This window comes from Scyliorhinus canicula, chromosome 16, assembly GCF_902713615.1.
Source record: "Scyliorhinus canicula chromosome 16, sScyCan1.1, whole genome shotgun sequence".
NCBI lineage: Eukaryota > Metazoa > Chordata > Chondrichthyes > Carcharhiniformes > Scyliorhinidae > Scyliorhinus > Scyliorhinus canicula.
The window spans coordinates 115158821-115182632 of NC_052161.1; the positions used below are offsets into that span (position 1 = coordinate 115158821).

General features: G+C 48.2%; 1 protein-coding gene across 1 annotated transcript in view; it reads right to left on the reverse strand.

The window, feature by feature from the left end:
• The window catches only part of LOC119979524 (protein-arginine deiminase type-2-like), a 95079-nt gene that overhangs the window by 24840 nt on the left and 46427 nt on the right, over nucleotides 1-23812 (reverse strand). The window contains exons 9-11 of the mRNA XM_038821890.1: nucleotides 14426-14537; nucleotides 11973-12080; nucleotides 8541-8686 (exon numbers count right to left, since the gene is read on the reverse strand). Of these exons, the coding sequence (XP_038677818.1) occupies nucleotides 8541-8686; nucleotides 11973-12080; nucleotides 14426-14537 (366 nt within the window). The remainder of the gene's footprint in view (nucleotides 1-8540; nucleotides 8687-11972; nucleotides 12081-14425; nucleotides 14538-23812) is intronic.

Below are 23812 nucleotides of genomic sequence, written 5' to 3' on the forward strand. Positions count from 1 at the left end.
AAGGATGAGTCGGTTTTTCGGGGGTGAAGACAGGTGTATTAGATGTTCGGGAAGCCCTGCGAATCATGCACATATGTTTTGGGCATGTCCGGCACTGGAGGAGTTCTGGAAGGGGGTGGCAGGGACGGTGTCGAGAGTGGTGGGGTCCAGGGTCAAGCCAGGATGGGGACTTGCGATCTTCGGGGTTGGGGTGGAACCGGGGGTACAGGAGGCGAGGGAGGCTGGAATATTAGCCTTTGCGTCCTTGGTGGCTCGGAGGAGGATCCTGATTCAGTGGAGGGACGAAAGGCCTCCGAGTGTTAACACCTGGTTAAACGACATGGCAAACTTCATCCAATTGGAAAGGATCAAATTCGCCCTGAGAGGGTCGGTGCAGGGGTTTTCCAGGCGATGGCAACCCTTCCTAGACCTCTTGGATCAGAGATAGAAACTGAGGCCATGACAGCAGCAACCCGGGAGGGGAGGGGAGGGCGGGAGGGGGGGAGGGGGGGGGGGGGGGGGGGGGGAAAACGACGAAGGAAGTACGGTAGCGGCGGTGGCACGGGCAAGGCCTGCCCGAGGACGCTGCTAGAAATGATAAGTTGGTCTGACTGTCGGTTCGCCGGCGGGGGGGGGGGGGGGGGAGGGGGGGATGCGCGGGTAGGGGGGGGGGGGGGATTCTTTTTCTTTTTCTTGTTAAGTAGGGGGGTTTGACTTTGTTTTGTTATAATTTAAATGTAAATGTAGGGGGGGTTAAAATGTTTGTATTTTGAAAAATTCAATAAAAATTATTTTTTTAAAAAAAAAGAGTAAGCAAGCATCCCTTTGCAAGTCCTGATTATGGAGGTCTTGAGGGCAGGCCAGGTGCTGTGGACACTCTGCATGTCTGGGTCACTGGGCTTTGTCAGGTTGGCAATGAGGCACTGGCTGAAAAGGGCCCTCTTATCAAGAGTCTTTGAGAGTCTTGGTGTTGATTTTGCTGCGGCATTGTTGCTGTTCTGTTTTGGGGCTAAATTGATGTTGATCACAGAGCGATTAAACAGTGTCCCAACAGATCCTGTCATAACACGGAAGATACATGGTCCTTGTGGTCCCTCACTCGGAGAATGACACAGTCAAACAGCTGCCAGTGCTTGGGGAGATGGTGTTGCCATGAGGCCTTGTATTTGTCTCTCTGATGGAACAAGGTGTTGACAAGATTGTGTTCTAGGCCAGTCATTATTAAACCCAGGGTCACAGGCGGGTGTCAGGAGGATTGCGGGGTCATGCATTGTGGCATTCCCGATCGCATGGCCATGCGTTACAGTGTTCCCGATTGCAGGGCCATGCGTTGCAATATTCCCAATCACGGAAGGTAGTGCCCAACGGCGTGAACAGCTTTTAAAAATGCCGGAGGCAACCGTCTTTCAGAATGCCAGCCGTTCCGCATGTATGCCCCCTCAGCAGTGCACAAGCCCAGAGCCCAGTGGGGCAGAATGCCTCCTCTTGACGTCAGTGCACTGACACGGGAGCAAATTTTTTTTTAAAGTCGCTGGAGTCTTCCTGCCTGGAGCGGCGGCAGAGAGCAGGTCATGCGTCCCGTATACTGACGTCACGTGTTCTGGGTGCGAGAGAGATTCCTCCATTTTACAGCTGCCAGCACAGTGTTGGTGTGAACTCCAGGGCCTGTAGTGAACAACCTATGAAGAAGAAGCTGAAACCGGAACAAAGCAGCATAAATATGATTACTTGAGGTGTGGGTTTATTCTGCTATTGCAAATCAGGATGCAAAGCCCATGGTGGGATTCTCCGTCCTTCCACACCCATTTTCTAGTGCACCACGCCCTCGTTGGCAGCGGGATCTTCCATCCCACCAACAAGTCAATGATGTTTCCCATTGTGGGCACCCTGACGCCATCGGGAAATCCGCGAAATGGATGATCCTGCCGATAGAGAAGACAGCCCACTTGTATTGTACGCAGGGAAGCATTGGCAAATGAAAGTTTAAAACCCTCAAAACATCAAAGGCATTTGAAGACTGCATGGCGAGTCCAAGGTTTCAACGGATGTAATGAGATCTTAAATGATCAGCTGAGGTCATAATCAGAAATGTAACATTGAATAACAAAGCAAGTGAGATTGAGGATCAAGCAGACTCACCTGTCACATTAAAAGTAAGTGAGAATAGTGGGTCGCAAAGTTCGGGTGGCGCGGATTGTAAAGGCTGGCTGGCTTGGGTCCCGAAGGATGGCTGGTTGGTAGAAATAGGTCTCGGGCAAAAGGTTTTTCCTAAAAAACCCTCTCAACCTTCTGTCCCGACCCTTAAATCTATGCCCTCTGGTCATTGATCACGCCACCAAGGGGAAAAGTTTGTTCTTGTCTATGCCTCTCATGATTATATGGCCCGCGATGCGGCCCGCCAAATGTCTTTATGCGGCCCACCAAGTCATTAAAAATATATATATTTAAATTTTTTTTTTTTTAAAAGGTTAATGGGGGGGAGGGCTGTTGGGTTACTTACTGGTATAGGGTGGATACGTTGACTTGAGTAGGGTGATCATTGCTCGGCACAACATCGAGGGCCGAAGAGCCTGTTCTGTGCTGTACTGTTCTATGTTCTATGTCGGCCCCTCAGTCTCCTCTGCTCCAAGGAAAACAATCCAAGTCTATCCAATCTCTCTTCATAACTAAAACTCTCCAGCCCATGCAACATCCTGGTAAACCTCCTCTGCATATTTTCCAGTGGTCTCACATCCCTCCTGTAATGTGGATTCCGGAACTGCACACTATACTCGAGCTGTGACCTAACCAACATTTTATACAGTTCCAGCATAACCTCCCTGCTCTTAAACTCTATGCCTCGGCCAATAAAGACAAGTGTACCATATGCCTTCTTAACCACTGTATCCGCCTGTTCTGCAAGGGACCAGTGTACATGCACACCAAGACCCCTATGATCCTTGGTGCTTCCCTGGGTCCTGCAGTTTATCCTGTATTCCCTTGCCTTGTTTGTCCTGCCCAAGTGCATCACCCCACACTTATCCGGATTGAATTCCATTTGCAACTGATCAGCCCATCTGACCATCCCGGCTATATCCTTTTATAATCAAAGGCTATCCTCCTCACTATTTACCACACTACCAATTTTTGTACCATCTGCAAACTTACTGATCAGTCCTCTTACATTCATATTTAAATCACTTATATAAAGCACAAACAGCAAGGGCCCCAGCACTGATCGCTGTGGGACCACACTGGACACGGGCTTCAAGTCAGAAAAACACCCTCGACCATTGCCCTCTGCTTTCTGCCACTCAGGCAAGTTGAGATCCAATTTGCCAAATTTCCTTGGATCCCATGGGCTCTTACCTTCGCAATCAGTCTCCCATGTGGGACCTTATAAAAAGCCTTGCTGATGTTCAATCAAGACTAGTTCAAATGCATTTCCTCTACACACCTGGTCACCTCTTCGAAAAACTCAAATCAAGGTGGTCAGATATTACCTCCTCTTAACAAAACCACTCTGACTGTTCTTGATTAATCCCTGCCTCTCCATAATCCCTGCCTCTCTAAATGCGGATTAATTCTGGCTCTCAGAATTTCTTCCGTTAGTTCCCCCACCACTGAGGTTAGAGTGACTGGACCATAGTTTCCTGGTTTATTCCTTCCGCCCTTCTTGAATAATGGTACCACATTGGCTATCCTCCAATCCTCCAGCACCTCGCCTGTGGCCAGAGAGGAATTGAAGATTATTGCCAGCACCCCTGCTATTTACTCCCTTGCTTCACTCAGCAGCTTGGGATACATTTCATCTGGCATTTCAGATTTGTTTACCTTTAAGCCTGCCAGACAACTCAGAACCTCCTCTCTGTCAATGTTAATCTTTTTGATTTTATTACAGTCCTTCTTCTTGATTTCTATACCCACACTGCCTCTCTCACGAGTGAACACTGACATAAAGTATTCATTTAGAACCCTACCGACATCCTCCAGCTCCAGGCACAAATTACCACTGCTAATTATCCTTTTACCCATAATGTACTTGTAAAACAACTTAGTGTCATGAGAATGTCACTTTAAGAAATGTTTGGCTGCTCATGTTACTGCAGTGATGTCAGATTGTGGGTGGAGCTGAGCTCTGGCTCTGCTTTTTAGTTTCACTTTGAGAAAAGCTTGGGTGTGTGTTTTTTTTGTTTTGTTTTCAGTGTTGGAGCTGAAGCCAGACAAAACAGGTGTACTGTTCTCTCTGCCATGAAAAGACTATCTCTTGATCATTTGGTGAATTCAGACTTATAAATGTTCTCAGTAGGGAATGTAAACCTGATGTGCTTCTGTTAAAAGGTGTTTCTTTTGTCTTCCGAATGTTGTTTGGGAAGTTATTAAGGATTACTTAGTGTTGTATTCTTTGGGGGTTGTATTTGAATTGATGGTTGCTAAGATGTTCACTGTATGTTTTAAAAAGGTTAACTTGAGTTCATAGAATAAACATTGTTTTTCTTTAAAAAGTACTTTTCGATTTCTGCTGTACCACACCTGTAGAGTGGGCCGTGTGCTCCCCATACCACAATCTATTAAAAGTTGTGGGTCAGGTGAACTCCATGATACACTTTGAGGTTCTCTAAACCCTGGCCCATAACATTAGGATTTTCCTTTATTTTACCTGCCAGTATCCTTTCATGTCGCCTTTTTGCTCTTCTAATTTCATTTTAAAGTTTCCTCTTGCACATTCTATACTCCTTGAGGGCTTCTGTTGTTTTGAGCCCTCAATATCTGACATAAGCCTCCCTTTCTCTCCTTGTCCAATGATGTATATCCCTCCATATCCAGGATTCACTGGATTTGTTGGTCCTACCATTTTTCTTTATTGGAACATGTTGGCCCTGCACTCTCCCTATTTCCTTCTTTAATGCATCCCACTGTTCTGTCACAGATTTACCTAAAAGTGTCCATCCCAGTCCACTCTGGCCAAATCCAATCTGATCTTATTAAAATCGGCCTTCCCTCAGTTTAGAACTTTGATCTCAGGCCTATTGTTGTCCCTTTCCTTAACAATCTTGAATCTAATGGAGTTAAGATCACTGTCTGTAAAATGTTCTCCCACTGATGCTTCAATCACCTGCTCAAGTTCGTTACCGAAAATTAAGTCCGGGACCATCCCCTCTTTTGTAGGTCCTTCTACGTACTGGCTTAAAACATTCTGGATGCATTTTACGAAGTCCGCTCCTTCTAAACCTTTCCCACTATGAGTATCCCAGTTAATGTTGAGGAAGTTGAAATCCCTCACTATCAGTACCCTATTATTTTTACACTTCTCTGAAATTTGCCTACATATCTGCTCTTCCATTTCTGTTGGACTGTTTGGGCACACTGAGATGGCCAACTAGTTTGTTTTTAATGGCTAAGTCACCCTCATGGAGGCAGCGATCATCTTCTGGTTTATCTATCCAGAAAAAAGTGTAACTGCCACCTTGTTCTTTGAACTGGCCTTCACCTGGCCACTGGGTCTCTCTTAGAGCAGCAATGTTACCGTTGAAACGCCTGAGCTCCCAAACAACAATACCAGTATGTTGTTCCGGTCTGCTGCTATTGGGGTTGTCCATGAGGATGCTAATGTTCCAGGTCTCAAACTTCTTTTAAAGGGGTGGAAATGCCTATGTGTGAGTTATTTTAACATGAGGTGCCTGTTGCACACCTGCTACCAGACAGACTTGATGGAGGAAGGTCTTGGTCCAGAGGCAAGGTGGTCAAAAACAAGTGGACATCAGGCTCTGCTACATGGGCCTAGGACATTCAAGCATACATATTCCTACTGTCCTTAATGTAGGATTACATTTACCACTGCAATGAAGTTACTGTGAAAAACCCCTAGTCGCCACATTCTGCGCCTGTTTGGGTCCAAATTACCTTACAGCACGTCTTTCGGGACTTATGGGAGGAAACTGGAGCACCCATAGGAAACCCACACAGACACGGAGAACATGCAGACTCCACACAGACAGTGGCCCAAGCCGGGAATGGAACCTGCGACCCTGGAGTTGGGATGCAACAGTGCTAACCACTGTCCTACTGTGCAGTGTTAATGTAAGCCTACTTGTGACAATAAAGATTCTTATTATTATTAGGGTGACCATAGGTTCTTCTGGGATAGTGCCGGAGTCACCTTGAAAATTCCATGGAGGAGATTTTCCATCGTAAATTGGAACATAGGAACATTGGAATTAGGAGCAGAAGTAGGCAATTTGAGCCTGCTCCGCCATTCAATCAGATCATGGCTGATCTTTTCTTGGTCTCAAATCCAAAATAGTGCTGGATTAAGCGATGCCAAATGGTAGTCTAGTATATTAAAAGAGGCCTATTGTGGCAAACTTCTGAAACCCCTCATCCAACTCTAGTCACTAAGGTCCAATTTTGAATAGGTAAGGCCCCTTGCCAAGTGAGCGTAGGGGTTCTTGATTCGGGGAATCAGATACTGATTGACTTGGGCAGTCTGATTTTTTTTTTTAACAATTCATTTATGTGATGTGGGCGCCGCTGGTTAGGCCAGCATTCATTGCCCATCTCTAGTTGCCCTTCAGAAGGTGATGGCGAGTTGCCTTCTTAAACTGCTGCCCTCCGAGGTGTTGGTACATCCACTGTGCTTTTAGGGAAGGAGTTCATGGTCAGTTTATAGTCCCCATAAATCCTTATTGAACAATCTAGTTTAAGGACCGGGTCTATTGGTGCCACCCACTCTGAATTAGCTTGATTATGTCCAGCTCTTCCAATCTCTTTAGCTCTGCTTCAACGTTCTGGTGCCGTGCAAATAACACTGGTCTTGCTCTGAAGAACTTGGGCATTGAATCCGATTTACATAGATTTTGGCTTTGACACCTTTAATCCAGCTCAGTTCCTTGTGGAAGAATCTTCATACCTCCTTATTGGAGGACCCTGTTGGACAGTTTGAAAATTTTCAGCTAATTGAGCCTAATCCTCCGTGACCAGTAATTCCCATCAGACTGGATCTATACCCTCCCACTACAACCAAAGGCAAATTAGCCTCCTGCCCTTCGTAAGCCACTGGTGTCTTGGTGGCTCCAAGAATTCAAAATTTCCCTGGTGCATGTGGAAAGCTTGGCTATAGTAATCTTCAAGCTTAAAGTCTTGAGTTCCTGCACAAAGATATTGGAATGTCTGCTCCCCCACTACGGTTATTGACGCCCTGGTGTCAACATTCATTTTAATTGATTTGTCGTTTACCCGTAAGACAATTTCAGTCGGGGCCGTCTTATTCAATTAGACTGCATTCAACTAATACATTGCATACTCTTCTTCCCCACTATGTTCAATGGCGTTGTGGATTGCTGCTGCTCCTGTTGTTGTTTTTGCATTGGCGCGTTTGGCCTTCCTTGAGTGTGCCCCCTTCAGTTGCATTGGAGCACACAATCTCCCGAACATGACAGATCTCCTGGGGATGATCTCCCCCACAATTATAATAGTCTGCTTTTGACTTGGTTTGAATTTTTCCTGATCCTTTGACTCCAAACTGGTCCCGAGGATCCTGTCTGGTTTTCCCCTGTGCCGTTTTATCCTGTCGCAGACCTCATGGCCATGCCACCCCATACTTGGTTAGCCTCCCCATCAGGTATGTTTTGGAGCTCAGTGGCGTCTTTTTCGGTACACTCTTGTCACCTGAGCTCTCTCGATCAAATTTACTAATATTGTCATAGTCACAGTACTCAACAAGCTGGCGAAGCCTAGATGTGAAGTCTGAGAGACTCGTCATGGTCCCTCACTGCAGAGTTAAACTTATAATGTTGGAGGATAGTCAAGGACCTTGGGTTAAAATGTTCTTTGACCAATTTCACTATCTGGTATAATGTCTTTGAGTTGGGTGACTCCCGGGATTTTAGGTTTGGGGCCCACAAACTGTTAGAAGCACCACCTTCTGCTCATTCTTGCTTGTGATCTCGTTCGAGTTCTAAAAAAAGTGGAGCCGTCGATGTACTGACTCCAATCCTCAGCCCCTTGAGCAAATGAGTCTAGTTTACCAATGATAAGTATTTCCACTCACAGTTTGAATGATTCTGACATTTGCTGGTGCTTCTCGATTGTCTCAACTGCTCCTTTCTTCCCCCCTCAATCAGGACGTCTGACAGCTGCGATCGAAAACTTTAACCTCGTTGCCAATGTGATGGCTCGAGACATACACTGAAGGCTTCCAGTAATTAACAAAGGGGTTTACTAATGAAAGGCAAAGGCAGTTAAGTAACAGGCACAGAACCCGATTATAACAGGTCTTAACACTTCGGCACCCTGGTCCACACTGCCCGGGGTCCTGCTCCCAGTGCCTGCGCAAATTCCCCATTGGCTGAGGGTTGCGTTCTCTCACGCAATTGGCCACGAGCCGGTCACGTGGTCCGTGGAGCCCGACCCCTTAAGAGTACCCAATTATCTTTTTCCAATAAAGGGGCAATTTAGTGTGGCCAATCCATGAAACCTCCAATTTTTTGGGTTGTGCGGGTGAAACCCACGTAGACACTGGGAGAGAGGCAAGAACTCTCAATCTTGTTTTCCTTCCTTCCAAAATTAATAAAATGTTTTACGTAGGAAAAGCACTTCCGATGATAATCCTTCCCATTGGATATTCCTTTCCATTCACCGTTACTGGAGGGCTGACCTCTAGATTTCCAAAGGAATCCAGGCTGTTGACCACATCAGCTGTTCTGGTTACATGTCCAAAATCCGGGCCCTAGATAAATACACAATAATAGATGAGATTGTATTCAAATTGATACTACTTTGAAAATCAGTTCATCAACGATAGAGTTCTAAATCTAGTTGATATCTTAATATTTACAGACCAATAATTTGTAAGAATGTTGCCGTCCGAACTCTATGGCTATTGGCCTCAGTTACGTAACCTACCAGGCCAAAGCATACAACAGATTCATAGATAATAATTTCACTAACGATGAATTTTTGTGTTCATCAAGGAGAAAGGAAAAATTTCCCCGCACATTTTTTTTAACATTATTAAACACTCGGATCATAAATGACGAGTTAAATGCAGAACAAAGCACTCTGTATTGCCCGTATTTAGCATTCCTGAGTCATGGTCAACCTGGGCTAGATGCACAGTGGACTTCTCTCTCTTCTACCATCAAGCATTCCTGATGACTACTATCCTCTGATGCTCTCTGGAGAATTAACCTGCATTTGAAGGTCAATTGATAGTTGGGATTGCTCTGGAATCTCCAGCAATTAAACATTCATCTCCTGAACACTGCTTCAAACAACCCAAAAGACAAATCTTAAGGGACTTACATAAAATGTGTGCTTTTCAATTTCTTGACATGCTTTCATTTATTAGTTCTAACAAAATATGGGAGATTCAGGGCAGCACGGTAGCATGGTGGTTAGCATAAATGCTTCACAGCTCCAGGGTCCCAGGTTCGATTCCCGACTGGGTCACTGTCTGTGCGGAGTCTGCACGTCCTCCCTGTGTGTGCGTGGGTTTCCTCCGGGTGCTCCGGTTTCCTCCCACAGTCCAAAGATGTGCGGGTTAGGTGGATTGACCATGCTAAATTGCCCGTAGTGTCCTAAAAAGTAAGATTAAGGGGGGGGGGGGGTTGTTGGGTTACGGGTATAGGATGGATACGTGGGTTTGAGTAGGGTGATCATTGCTCGGCACAACATCGAGGGCTGAAGGGCCTGTTCTGTGCTGTACTGTTCTATGTTCTATGGGAAATAGGCCAATTCCTGACCGCCAAAAAATCATTGAATTTTTTTCAATAAAGGGCCAATTTAGTGTGGCTAATTCACCTACCTGGCATATCTTTGCTTTGTGGGGGTGAGACCCACGCAACACGGGGAGAACGTACAAACTTCACACACAGTGACCCGGGGCTGGGATCTGGGATTGAACCCGGGTCCTCAGCGCTGTGAGGCAGCAGTGCTAACGACTGTAATGGTCTTGTCGGGTGGCCTGATTTAAATTACAAGAATACGTGTAGCTAAAGCTATAAATGATTTATTAACATTAATTGTGGGTCAACTATATACAAAGCAACAGATGAATAACAATATGAACATGCAGAAGCAACGTCTCGCAGCTCCCTAGTCAGACTGAGGTTACCTAACTCTAACATTTACTTATATACAAATAAGACTCCTTGTGGTCAGTCAGTGAATTACATCACAACCATGAAATGACTACAACCACTTCACCACTATGCTGCCGAAAAATCATTGAATTTACAAATAATGAAGCTTGTTGCAGCGATTGATGTTTTATGCATCCAATTGTAAAGCATGGGGACCGGATGTCACATGGTAGAACCTCCAGCATATAATACGTAGTTCATGTCTCCATATTTAAATGTAGGTTTACGATTGATAAACCTAGCTTTTGGTTTCTTAGGGTGATATTTTGGCAAAGGCATGAAAAGTGCATTGAGGCCTTCGATAACAAGATAACAGCTTTTTCCACCATATAGTGCGGGACTTTGAAGAAAATGAAAGGAGACAGGAGTTTCATGTTGTATCCATCAATTCAGGGAATAAATGATCTTGGTTCCATTTTTAAAGGCCACTTCAGTGCACAGTAGGTACACTAGGAAACAACCTTCAGCCAGGTGTACTGCCACCATCCACTGGCAACAAGCTGGCTTCCCTGGCACTGCCTGGCATTATTATGGCATAAACCATGGCACTATCCCGGGTCTGACCCCCCCCCCCCCCCCCCCCCCCCCCCAACCCCGAGCGTTGTGCCCACCTCTGAGCTCCCTGGGGTGTACTGTTCACTTGATACACGCATTATTTCACATTGGCCACATTGTTGAACAAACGATGCAATTTTGAGAGAGGGTGTGATTCCGACTTATGATCCTGATAATGAAATGCTAATTTATTACTTTGAAGTTTCCAACGTTCATCGAACAACATTCGACGGCACTGTTAATCCCCCCCAGCACCCCCCCCCCCCCCCCCTACCAAATACCAGAAAGCTATCAGGAGCCCACCCCCCTCTAATGGCACAATTGTCATGGGCTCTCCCTCCCCCCACTGCACAATTATCAACGGTTCTCCGTGCTCCCCCTAACAACCACCATGACAGTATTGCCTTAATTTCCCCCTCAATGCTTGTTCCACTCCAACTGCCCACTCGCTGCCCGCTCCCCTCAATCAATACCAGGTTCCCACCTAACTGCCCGCCAGCCGTCACAGTCAAGTTTCCCAATTCAACTGCCTCACGCTCTCCCTCCCCCTCCACACATAACACGACCCCCCCCCCCCACCAACAACAGGGCTGCCCAGAGGACTGCCTTGGCACTGCCCCAGGCACATGTTGGCACTGCCAGGTTGGCCAACCTGTGCCAGGAGGCAGTGCCTCGGCATGTTCCTCTCGGACGCTTTTGCGACCTTAGCACCACGAGCCGGATCCCCTCATATAAAGATGTTCTGAACCTAGCTGACATCACATCACGCTGGTGAGGTTTAAATATTTAGTGAGGGGGGAACAATGGGGTTTGCCCTTTAATGATATTTAAAATCATTAAAATATATTTAAATGAGATTTCCATGCTTTGTGGGCAGAAATATCGCTACATCATCGGTGAGTGGTAGGTAATCCACCTAATTAGTAATCAAGTTGGTATCTGGAATTTTGAAGGGAATATCTTGGCCAGGATTCTCCATTCTCTCCCACTGTGACCAGGAATCCTGATCGGGCAGAGAATGGAGCGTTGGTTGATCCGTCGCCATGCCACCACCCACAGCAGGCTACCCATCCCGTGCCGACCGGAACTTGCAAAGTGCTTAATACCCCTGAGATCCTTTGAAATGCTAAGCATCCATTCAACAGCTTAATGGTTCAGACACAGCTGCTCGTGGGCTTGTTTATTTATCTTTTCCTTCACACTTGAATACATCTCAAGACACACGTGGAATGTACGACCACAAAAAGAGCAGAGCAAGGTCAGTGTTGGGATAAAATAATATTCTGAAGCTGAACGCCAAGAAACATTGTGCCTCACCAGGAGTTTTTTGTAGGGAAAATCCTTCAGTCCGCGATTTCGAGGAGAATCAAACACAATGGGGAAGGTTTTGTGAGGAGCTTCTGAGTAACCAAACTCAATTTCGTCCTGAAAGAAAGAAAGATCAGCTTGCAGAGCCTCAGAAAGGCAAGGTAGAAAAAGACAAAGAAATACAAAGTGAGGCAAACAGAAGGGGGCGCCCTTCCCGCCATCATAGAACGCAGCACAGGACAGACAAAATAAGGTTGGATTACATCATTAATTGTCACATAGTCCATCATCCTGTCTCTAATTACATTGGACAGAGGGGCCGATCTAGAACAGACAGGCCCGGGCTTTCGTGAATAGCTAGCAGTGAATCAACAAGCTGCTTCCAGATTTGAACTTGAGTCTGGTGAGAATGGACAATGAGGAGAATCGGGAGATTTTGCGGCTATTTCAATTTAGGACATTTCAATCTGTTAATTTTCTGAGGACTGAAGCTGAGGATTCTGCTTGAGATATTTAAAGAGGTCTGATCTGGCCCATAAAGGGCATTAAGCTCCCTAGGCATATTGAGAGCTATTTAGCACCCTTCAATGTAAAGTAGGAGGAGGATATGATGAACGTAGGAATTGATATATGTTATGGGTATGATTTACCGTCCCCATCCCGCTGGAATCAGGGCAGGATTCAGCCAGTTGATCCTGAGAGAGGCCACCCCCGGGATTCCTAATGGTTGTTACACCTCGTGAGATCTAATCAGATCTCATGAGACATCGTGATCTGTGTCCCACCCAGCTTTGCACGGTTAAGTGAGTTTGGGTCACTGTGCGGAGTCTGCATGTGTCAGCGTGGGTTTCTTCTGGGTGCTCCGGTTTCCTCCCACAAGGGCTAAAAGTGCTTGTTACATGAATTGGACATTCTGAATTCTCCCTCAGTGTACCGGAACGCGCGCCAGAGTGTGGCGACTAGGGGCTTTTCGTAGTAGCTTCATTGTAGTGGTAACGTAAGCATACTTGTGACAATAATAAAGATTATTGATCAGATGATATTGATGGGAGGAGCAAGGTCTGTGTAGTTTTGCAGTTTGATATCGGATTTTAAGTTGAACAGCAGTTTTCCAAATGGTTCTGGTTGAACAGAAGTATACTAGATCTGGGGTGGAAATCTCTGTTGGCCGACACCAGAATCAGGAAACGTGATTGGGCGTAGAATCGGTTCCGACGCCAAAATTGCTGCGGGCTCCAATTTCAAGCCAAATTGCAATTCTCCATCGCCACTTCGCACGTACAGTAAACACTATTGGCATATCATTAGCAGGCCCAACCCGGTATCCTCAGGGGTCTCCGCGATTCTACACATCCAATGGACTGTATTCCTGACGGCAAGGTTCACTTGTGTTTTTAAAAATCGTGAAACCGGCGTCATGGCTGCTGAGGAAGAGAGAAGGGGCACAGAGAGTGTCCAGCATGGCCATTGTTTGCTGACAGTTGTGCCACTATCTGCATGAGGCTTCTGCCAGGGTCGGAGTGAGTAGCGGCGGGTAGTCAGGATATGGACTGTGGGGCCGGGGTGGATTGACACGGACCACCATTGCCGCAGCCTGCACGGCAGCCATGCAGCTGCGCAATCCACTGACTGCCCACTGTGAACTTAGGGCCATGCCCCAGGCACCCCCCCTTGGTGCCCTCTGGCCAGAGCTGACCCATCAGCTGTGTGGGCACGCTCCAGCACCACCAGTGCCATCTTGTTGGCTGGGATGGTGTGTGTGGGGTTTATAATATCTATATGCGGCTGCAGCTGGTCGACCTCCTAAGTGCCAATTGTGAATCTGGCATCGTTTCTCATTGAAATCAACTGTGTTCCACATGGCGCCAGTGCTAGCCCCTTAAAAATGGCTGAATTGGTCCAGGTGCGGCGCCAGATTTGCAGTTGTGGGAGTCCACAAATCCTGCTCCAGCCTCAACACCTAGTCTCAGGAACGGAGAATCCTGCCGCTGGTTTCTCTTTCCAAACGTCTCTACACATCTAAGTAAGTAATCTGTCAACTCTATTTATAAGTGGCATTTGAACTACATTGGGTTGCTTAATTGGAGTTAGTAGCAGGTATAGATGGTAAGTTCAAGGTTTCCCTTTTGTTTAAGAAATGTTTAGCTGATATATCTGAAGCTATCTCCTTGCCGTTAATGTGGCTCATTCTTTGTTTAAATTAAACTTTGTTTTAACGTAAAAGATACCAATTGGTCAGAGTCATTACGCCTGGGGCGAAGTATCCTTTCCTTACAGTTTTACAAATTTTAAAAAAGATGTTTGGGGTTCTTGCCTGGTATCTGAACAAGAGAAAGGAGACAAAGGTAGGGCTGCATCTGATCAACTGAGGAGGGGCAAAAGGAACTTTTTGCTGCACTTCCATAAGAAGATTTTGTTTTCCTAGAGATCTTACTGCAGAATATTAGAGTTCAGTGTTTTACCTGGATCCAGCGATCACCGCGGTTCACATCCTCGTTACAAATTGTCAGCTTGCTCATTGCCTTTTCCACGAAAGCTGTGAATTCCTTCAGAAATTTTGCATTATCCATTACACTAGGCAAAAAGAAATGAGATTCTGGAGAAGGGAGCAACTGAATTTGTCCCTGCCTTACTTTTCTGTACTCTAGGATATACAAGAAAAGTCTATGCAATCTGTCTTTATCATTTGACTGTTCAGTCCTGCAAACTTGACTGTATCTCCTCCTAAGCCGATGTATACTTCCTGATTCAAGCCTTCTAAATATTTTAGTACCTGTCCACTACTTGAGCTATCATTTTAATACCTTCCTCAAAATTCAACTAGGTTAGTTTTTTTCCAAAGGTTCTTTATTCCGAACATGTGTAAAGTATGAAATACACATTCCATACAATCATAGTCCACAGTTTGTACAGTTTTTCCCCTCTCACCCGCCCCTGCGATGAACAGTTCCTGAAACACTATCATGAACAACCCCCACCGCAACTTCAAGTCCTCCGCTGACCCCCTCAACTCCAACTTAATCTTCTCCATCCTGGGGAAGTCATACAAGTCCCCAGCCAAGCCGCCACCTCCAGCGGTGTATCTGACTTCCAACTTTTCTTTTAAAAAAAATAATTTTTATTCAAATTTTCACAAAAAAGAAAACAATAACAGAAATTTCTAAGAACAAATAAAAAAAACAGACCCCCCCCCCCCGCCGTAAATACAAAAGAGAAACAATAAATTAACGCCCGCCATTGGCAAAAAAACAGATATTCAAACAAAAACAAAGAGACAACACCCTCCCCCCCCCTCCCCGGTTGCTGCTGCTGCTGACCTTTTGTTTTTACCGTTGTGCCAGGAGATCTAGGAGTGGTTGCCATCTCCTGAAAAACCCCTGCACTGACCCCCTTATGGCAAATTTCACCCTCTCCAATTTAATAAACCCCGCCATATCGTTGACCCAGGCCCCCACGCTTGGGGGCCTCGCATCCTTCCACTGAAGAAGAATCCTCCGCCGAGCTACTAGGGACGCAAAGGACAGAACACCGGTCTCTTTCGCTTCCTGCACTCCCGGCTCCACTGCAACCCCAAATATTGCGAGTCCCCAGCCTGGATTGACCCTGGATCCTACCACCCTCGATACCGTCCTTGCTACACCCTTCCAAAATTTCTCCAGCGCTGGGCATGCCCAGAACATGTGGACATGGTTTGCTGGGCTCCCTGTGTGGTGATTGTAGATCTGAGTAGATGCAATACAACTGAGCAAGCACTAGAGGGAGCACGGGAGAGCTATAAATACACAGGGACAGGAAGTGACGACACACTTCACAGAAGGGGAACTGGTAGCAGGACACAGACACAGGAAGGCAGCATTTGAGGTAGCCATAAGTTAAACTCTGAAGACAGAACGAATTCACAATAAAGCATCTTCTCCAACTTTGAGACTACGAGCTTTATTAAGACACAAGGAACAACACATGGTACCAGGAGTGGCTTCAGACGCTTACAACAAGACAACTCAGCTGCAGACTCAGAAAGACCAAAATGGCAAGAAAAACTCCTACTGGACATTCGACTTGGGAAGACATCGCTTATTCAAGGATGTGGGTTGGACGCCCACCTCAGCTGGACATGACCGGCAATGTAAGAAATGTCTGGAAAATATTTAAACAAATGTTCGATTTTTATATCATAGCTAATGATTTAGCAGCAGCCTCAGTCGAAATTAAAATAACAATGCTCATCGCAGGACATGAAGCTAGGAAAGTATATAATGGATTTAAATACTCAAAAGCTGAAGACAGCAACAACTTACAAATAATACTAAAAAAATTTGAAGAGTACTGTATGGAATTTGAACAGCACTGTATGCCCAGAGGCCAAACTGCACAGAGACTGAGTGATGCAAAACTCAAACAATCACTATCAAAACAGAAAGGGTTCAGTCAAGAAATCGTGAGTGAAAAGTACAGATCAAAAAGAAGAAATAACTTGAATTTTTCACAAAGCCAAAACGCTGAAATCCAGTACAGATCGAAAGGAAAAGGTAACTCGCAACTTTCAGGAAAAAAAACCGCTGAAATCTGCGATAAAATGGCGTCGGAGCACATTTTGCAGTCTCTGGGAGACAAAGAACTAAAATCTGCGCATGCGCAGGAAACAGAAGCCGCGCATGCGCAGTTACAATCACCCGATTTGCGTTCTGCGCATGCGCGAGTTGCGCATGCGCAGTTTAGAAAAAGTTCTTGTTGCTGATCGTTGTGCGCATGCGCAAGCCGCGCATGTGCAGTCTCAAAACGTTTTGGTCGCGGATCGTTATGCGCATGCGCAGTGGACACAAAACCGCAAAGTAAAGGAAGGCCGATTTGCGCATGCGCAATCGATTCCACGCATGACGTCACGATCGCCCACTTAAAAGGGAAATGACCGAAAATTGAAAACAAGATATTTAAAGCTGTAAAACCAAATGTTCTTGCCTCAGAAGACAGAAAAATGCCTGAACTTAAACCAGCAGTTGAAAATAACTCTTACAACACCCTGGAAAAATCAGTCTGCACCACCCAAAGTGAAGAGAACAAAAAAAAATCCAACACAAAAAAAGATGATTTGTTTTTCGAACAATACTACTCAGACATGGCTGAGTTATTCGGATATGCTGATCACAGCATCAGCGACACGGTCGCAAAGCTCAACACGAATCTACTCGTGGTAGATTAATCCAACACCATGGTGCCATGGCAGATCGTCGATACATTGGATGACAGCAATACCCAAGACGAAGACGACGCCACACAGAGAGCACAGAAAGACTCCACAGAGAGAGCGATGACAGGCTCCACAGTGAGAGTGATGAAAGACTCCAAAAGGGAAGCAAGCAAACACTCCCTGGCGAACACTGTGCATGAACAAGACCATGAAGGTCAACCCGCCGTATCTGAGCAACCGCAAGCAGACTATAAAAGTCTACCAAGCTCACATAATCAAGAAGAAGACAATATACATCTACCCACTGCATGCGAAAACAGTGACAAGGTGATCACACTCGACATACAGGAGGTACAGGGTCACAGCGAGACTGACAGTTCTCAGCTTGTCTGTACAGAAGCACAGAGTAGGGCCACCCAAGAGTCCAGAGAGACCATGCCAATAGAAACCATCCAGATTTTGACTCCAGAAGAGGAGCACCAAGAGTCCAGTGAGACCGCGCCAATAGAAACCATGCAGATTTCGACTCCAGAAGAGGAGCACCAAGAGTCCAGTGAGACCACATCAACAGAAACCATGAAGATTTTGACTCCAGAAGAGGAGCGCCAAGAGTCCAGAGAGACCACGTCAATTGAAATCATGAAGATTTTGGTTCCGGAAGAGGAGCACCACGAGTCCAGAGAGACCGCGTCAAATGAAATCGTGAAGAATTTGACTCCAGAAAAGGAGCACCAAGAAAGCAAAGACGACGAATCAAATCCACCACAAATGACTGATGCCACCAGCATCATTGCAACATCAGATCATTCTCACCATTCTCGAGACGAAACGTTCAATGTAACAGATTCCACAAAGGACACTCGCACCAATAACTGTGACAATGACTCAAATTATCCACACGGGACACTCATTGAGCATAACAAGAAAAACAAAAGCCACAAGAAGCACAGCAGAACTGAGAACAACAGCAAGAACAAAAGCAACATGAAGCGCGATATGAACAACAAAAATCTCAAGAAGCATTGCAGAAACAAGAACAACAACAGCACCAACAAAAACTACAAGCACAACGACAAAAACCACAAGAAGAACAACAAAACCAACATGAAGCATAACAAAGATAGCGACAACAACAAAGACAGAAATGACAAAAACAGCAACAAGAACGGCAACGAAAACAACAAAGACAGGAACGACAGAAACAACAGCAATGAAACAACGACTTGTACAAAATGGTACAACTCTGCACATGAAGGACAATGCCATAGCACACTGCAAAGCAATGACAAGACTACAAACATGCCATGGGATGACAACGAATCGCACAAACTCACATCTGCTCCAGAACAAGCAAGCACACCAGCTTTCAAGGCAGATGACATACTAAATCGATACCACCAGTACAGAAAAAAGTCCATGTCAGTCAACATCAGTGGTTCGACCATGCAAACACCATGGGATGACGTATTGGTTACTTAAAATAACAAGAACACCGACAACATTCACAACGGAGTTGCAATAACAATATCACCACGTCAACAACAACAAAAGAAAAAACTCAGTGAACAAATTCATCACGTTTGGACTCATAAATATTTTTATTAAGATTGGACTCATAAATATAAATTGGCTTTGTAAAATATGCAATAGCACCATCACTTGTACAGACACACATATCATGAGTAACTGTTTTGTACAATTTTCTTTAACAATGTACAGAAAATATGTAAAGAAAAAAGGGGGATGTGGTGATTGTAGATCTGAGTAGATACAATACAACTGAGCAAGCACTAGAGGGAGCACGGGAGAGCTATAAATACACAGGAACAGGAAGTGACGACACATTTCACAGAAGGGGAACTGGTAGCAGGACACAGACACAGGCAGGCAGCATTTGAGGTAGCCGTAGGTTAAGCTCTGAAGACAGAACAAATTCACAATAAAGCATCTTCTCCAACTTTGAGACTACAAGCTTTATTAAGACACAAGGAACAACACACCCTCAACACATAATACACCTGTCCTCGGTCCCAAAAAATCGGCTCATTCTTGTCCCGGTCATATGAGCCCTATGCAGTACCTTAAACTCTATGAGGCTAAGCCTCGCACACGAAGAGGAGGAGTTCACCCGTTCTAGGGCATCCGCCCACGTCCCCTCTTCAATCTCCTCACCCAGCTCCTCCTCCCATTTATCTTTCAGCTCCTCCACCGAGGCCTCGTCTACCTCCTGCATCACCTGGTACACTTCCAAGATCCTCCCCTCTCCAACCCATACCCCGAGAGCACCCTGTCCTGCACCCCACGCGGCGGCAGCAGGGGGCACCCCGCCACCTGCCGCCTGACAAACGCCCTTACTTGCATGCACCTAAAGGTGTTCCCCGGGGGGAGCCTGAACTTCCCTTCCAGCTCACCCAGGCTCTCAAACGTCCCATCTATGAACAGGTCCCACAGCCTCCTGACACCTGCCCTGTGCCAACTCAGGAACCCGCCATCAATTCTCCCCGGAACAAACCGATGATTCCCCCGTATCGGGGGCCCCATCGAGGCCCCCACCTCCCCTCCTGTGCCGCCTCCATTGCCCCCAAATCTTGAGGGTAGCTGCCACCACCGGGCTCGTGGTATACCTCGTCGGAGGGAGCGGCAGCGGCACCGTTGCCAGCGCTTCCAAGCTCGTACCCACACAGGATGTCATCTTCAGCCTCTTTCATGCCGCCCCATCCCCGTCCATTACCCACTTACGCACCATCGCTGCGTTGGCAGCCCAATAATACCCACGGAGGTTGGGTAATGCCAGCCCCCCCCATCCCTGCCCCGCTCCAAGAACACCCATCTCACCCTTGGAGTCCCGTGTGCCCTCACAAACCCCGTAATGCTCCTGTTAACCCACCTGAAAAAGGCCTTCGGGATAAGGATGGGGAGGCACTGGAACAGGAACAGAAACCTCGGGAGCACCGTCATCTTGACTGATTGCACCCTACCCGCCAAAGACAGCGGCAGCATGTCCCACCTCTTAAACTCCTCCTCCATTTGCTCCACCAGCCTTGTGAGGTTTAGCTTATGCAAGGCCCCCCCAGCTCCTGGCCACCTGAACCCCCAAGTACCTGAAGCTCCTCTCCGCCCTTTTCAGTGTGAGCCTCCCAATCCCCCCCTCCTGGTCCCCCGGGTGTACCACAAACAGCTCGCTTTTCCCAAAGTTAAGCTTATACCCTGAGAAATCCCCAAATTCCCGGAGAATCCCTATCACCACCGGCATTCCCCCCACCGGGTCCGCCACATACAACAATAGGTCATCCGCATAGAGCGACACTCTGTGCTCCTCCCCACCCTGGACCAGCCCCCTCCAATCCCCCGACTCCCTCAGCGCCATAGCCAGGGGTTTAATTGCCAGCGCAAAAAGTAGGGGGGACAGGGGACACCCCTGCCTCGTCCCTCGGTATAGTCGAAAATACTCCGACCTCCTCTTATTCGTGGCCACACTCGCCATCGGGGCCTCATACAACAGCCTCACCCAACTGACAAACCCCTCCCCAAACCCGAACCTTTCCAGCATCTCCCACAAGTACCCCCACTCGACCCTATCAAAGGCCTTCTCCGCATCTAGCGCCACCACTATCTCCACCTCCCCTTCCACCGCCGGCATCATAATAACGTTCAAGAGCCTCCGTATATTAGTATTCAGCTGCCTCCCTTTCACAAACCCCGTTTGATCCTCGTGGATAAGCTGCGGCACACAATCTTCTATCCTCGTGGCTAAGATCTTTGCCAACAACTTGGCGTCCACATTCAGGAGTGAGATCGGCCTGGATGACCCACACTGCAGGGGATCCTTGTCTCGCTTAAGGATCAAGGAGATCAGCGCCCGAGACATCGTTGGGGGCAAACGATGCCCTCGTTGAAGGGGCCCAGCAGGTCTGCATACGCCTTGTAAAATTCAACCGGGAACCCATCCAGCCCCGGCGCCTTCCCCGACTGCATGTTCCCTATCCCTTTAACCAACTCCTCAAGCTCAACTGGCGCCCCCAGACCCTCCACCCGTCCCTCCTCCACCCTCGGGAATCTCAGCCGGTCCAAAAAGCGCCCCATCCCCCCCTTCTCCGCCGGAGGTTCGGACCGATATAGTCTCTCATAAAAGTCCCTGAAGACCCCATTAATCTCTACCCCCCTCTGCACCACATTTCCTTCCCGGTCCTTAACTCCACCAATCTCCCTAGCCGCATCCCGCTTACGGAGCTGGTGTGCCAGCATCCTACTCGCCTACTCCCCATACTCGTACACCGCACCCTGAGCCTTTCTCCATTGAGCCTCCGCCTTTCTGGTGGTCAACAAGTCGAATTCAGCACGAAGGCTGCACCGCTCCCTCAGCAAACCCTCCTCCGGGGCCTCCGCGTACCTCCTGTCCACCCTCACCATCTCCCCCACCAATCTCTCCCTTTCTCTCTGTTCCCCTCTCTCCCTGTGGGCCCAAATGGAGATCAACTCCCCCCGAACCACCGCCTTCAGCGCCTCCCATACCGTCCCAACTCGGACCTCCCCATTATCGTTGGCCTCCAGGTACCTCTCGATGCATCCTCGAACCCGCCCCCTCACATCCTCGTCCGCCAGCAGCCCCACCTCCAAGCGCCACAACGGCCGCTGGTCCCTCTCCTCCCCCAGCTCGAGGTCCACCCAATGCGGGGCATGGTCAGAAATGGCTATCGCCGAGTACTCAGCGTCTACTACCCCCGCAATCAGCGCCCTACTCAAAACAAAGAAGTTGATCTGGGAGTAGGCCTTATGCACATGGGAGAAGTATGAAAATTCCCTGGCCCTTGGCCTCGCGAACCTCCAAGGATCCACCCCTCCCATCTGGTCCATAAACCCCCTCAGCACCTTAGCCGCCGCAGGCCTCCTACCCGTCCTGGAACTGGATCGATCCAGTGGCGGATCCAGCACCGTGTTCAAATCCCCCCCCATTATCAGGCCCCCCACCTCCAAATCTGGAATCCGGCCCAACATGCGCCGCATGAAACCCGCATCATCCCAATTAGTGGCATGTACATTGACCAGCACCACCCGCTCCCCTTGCAGCTTGCCACTCACCATCACGTACCTCCCACCGTTGTCTGCCACCACACTCGACGCCTCAAACGACACCCTCTTCCCCACCAGGACCGCCACCCCCCCGGTTTTTTGTATCCAGCCCCGAATGAAACACTTGGCCCACCCACCCCTTCCTCAACCTGACCTGATCCGCCACCTTCAGGTGCGTCTCCTGAAGCATAGCCACGTCCGCCTTCAGCCCCCTCAGGTGCGCGAATACGCGGGACCGTTTGACCGGCCCATTCAGTCCCCTCACATTCCAGGTGATCAGCCGGATCGGAGGGCCACCCGCCCCCCCTCCCCCGTCGACTAGCCATCACCCTTCTGTAGTCCGCCACGTGCCCGTGCCCCCCCGCTCAGCCCGTTCCCCACAGCAACAGACCGCCATCCTGATCCCCTCTGCAGGCTCCAGCTCGTTATTGGCCATTCCAGCAGCAACCCGGTATCCCCCCCTCTTCCCCCACCCCAACCCTCTCCATTCCCCCCCAAGCTAGGCCCCCCGTAGCTGCGTAATGGGGTCATTGTACTTCCGTAAGTCAGCCGACTCCTGCTGACCCCGGCTGCTCCCGCCACCCCAATTACCCTCCCCAGTGTCCCCCAACCATTCCCCCAATGCCGACCCCGCTCCCTGCTTCTCCAGCGCGGGAGACAGGCTCGCGCCCCCCATCCCAAGCCCCGCCCCCGACCCAAAATGTGGGAAGACAGGCACATGACCCAACAGGGCCGCGAACCCCACCCAAACCCGTAACCAGTGAAATAATAAAAATCCCAACACGATATGATAAAACACCCAAGTAAACAGATAACAGTCCCGAAAAGCAGAAAAGAAAAGGCAAGACAGCAAAAAAAAAACATCGTCCAATAGAACCAAAAAGAGCGAAAGGATATCAAGGAGGACAAAGCCTCCGGGCTGCGTTAAACATTCCCCAGCCCCCAGTCCTCAGTTCAAGTCCAGCTTCTCTGCCTGGACAAAAGTCCAGGCCTCCTCCGGGGAGTCAAAATAAAGTTGCCGGTCTTTATAAGTGACCCACAGGCGTGCCGGCTGTAACAGGCCAAACTTGACCCCCTTCTTGTGGAGCACTGCCTTCGCCCGGTTAAACCCAGCCCTTCTCTTCGCCACCTCCGCACTCCAGTCCTGGTAAATCCTGATCTCCGTATTCTCCCACTTGTTACTCCTCTCCCTCTTCAACCAATGAAGCACACACTCACGGTCGACCAAGCGTTGAAAGTGGACCAGCACCGCCCTGGGAAGCTCGTTCGGCCTGGGCTTCCGCAGCCGCACCCGATGGGCACTCTCCAGCTCCAGGGGTCCCCGGAACGACCCCGCGCCCATCAGCGAGTTCAGCATCAGGACCACGTAGGCCCCCAAATCCGAACCTTCCAGCCCCTCCGGAAGGCCCAAAATCCGCAGATTCTTCCGGCGGGAGCGGTTCTCCATCTCCTCCATCCTTGCCAACCATTTCTTGTGAAGCGCCTCGTGCGACTCCACCTTCACCGCCAGGCCGAGGAGTTTGTCCTCGTTCTCTGAAGCCTTTTGCTGCAGCTCCCGAATCTCCGCAGCCTGAGCTGTCTGAGTCGCCCC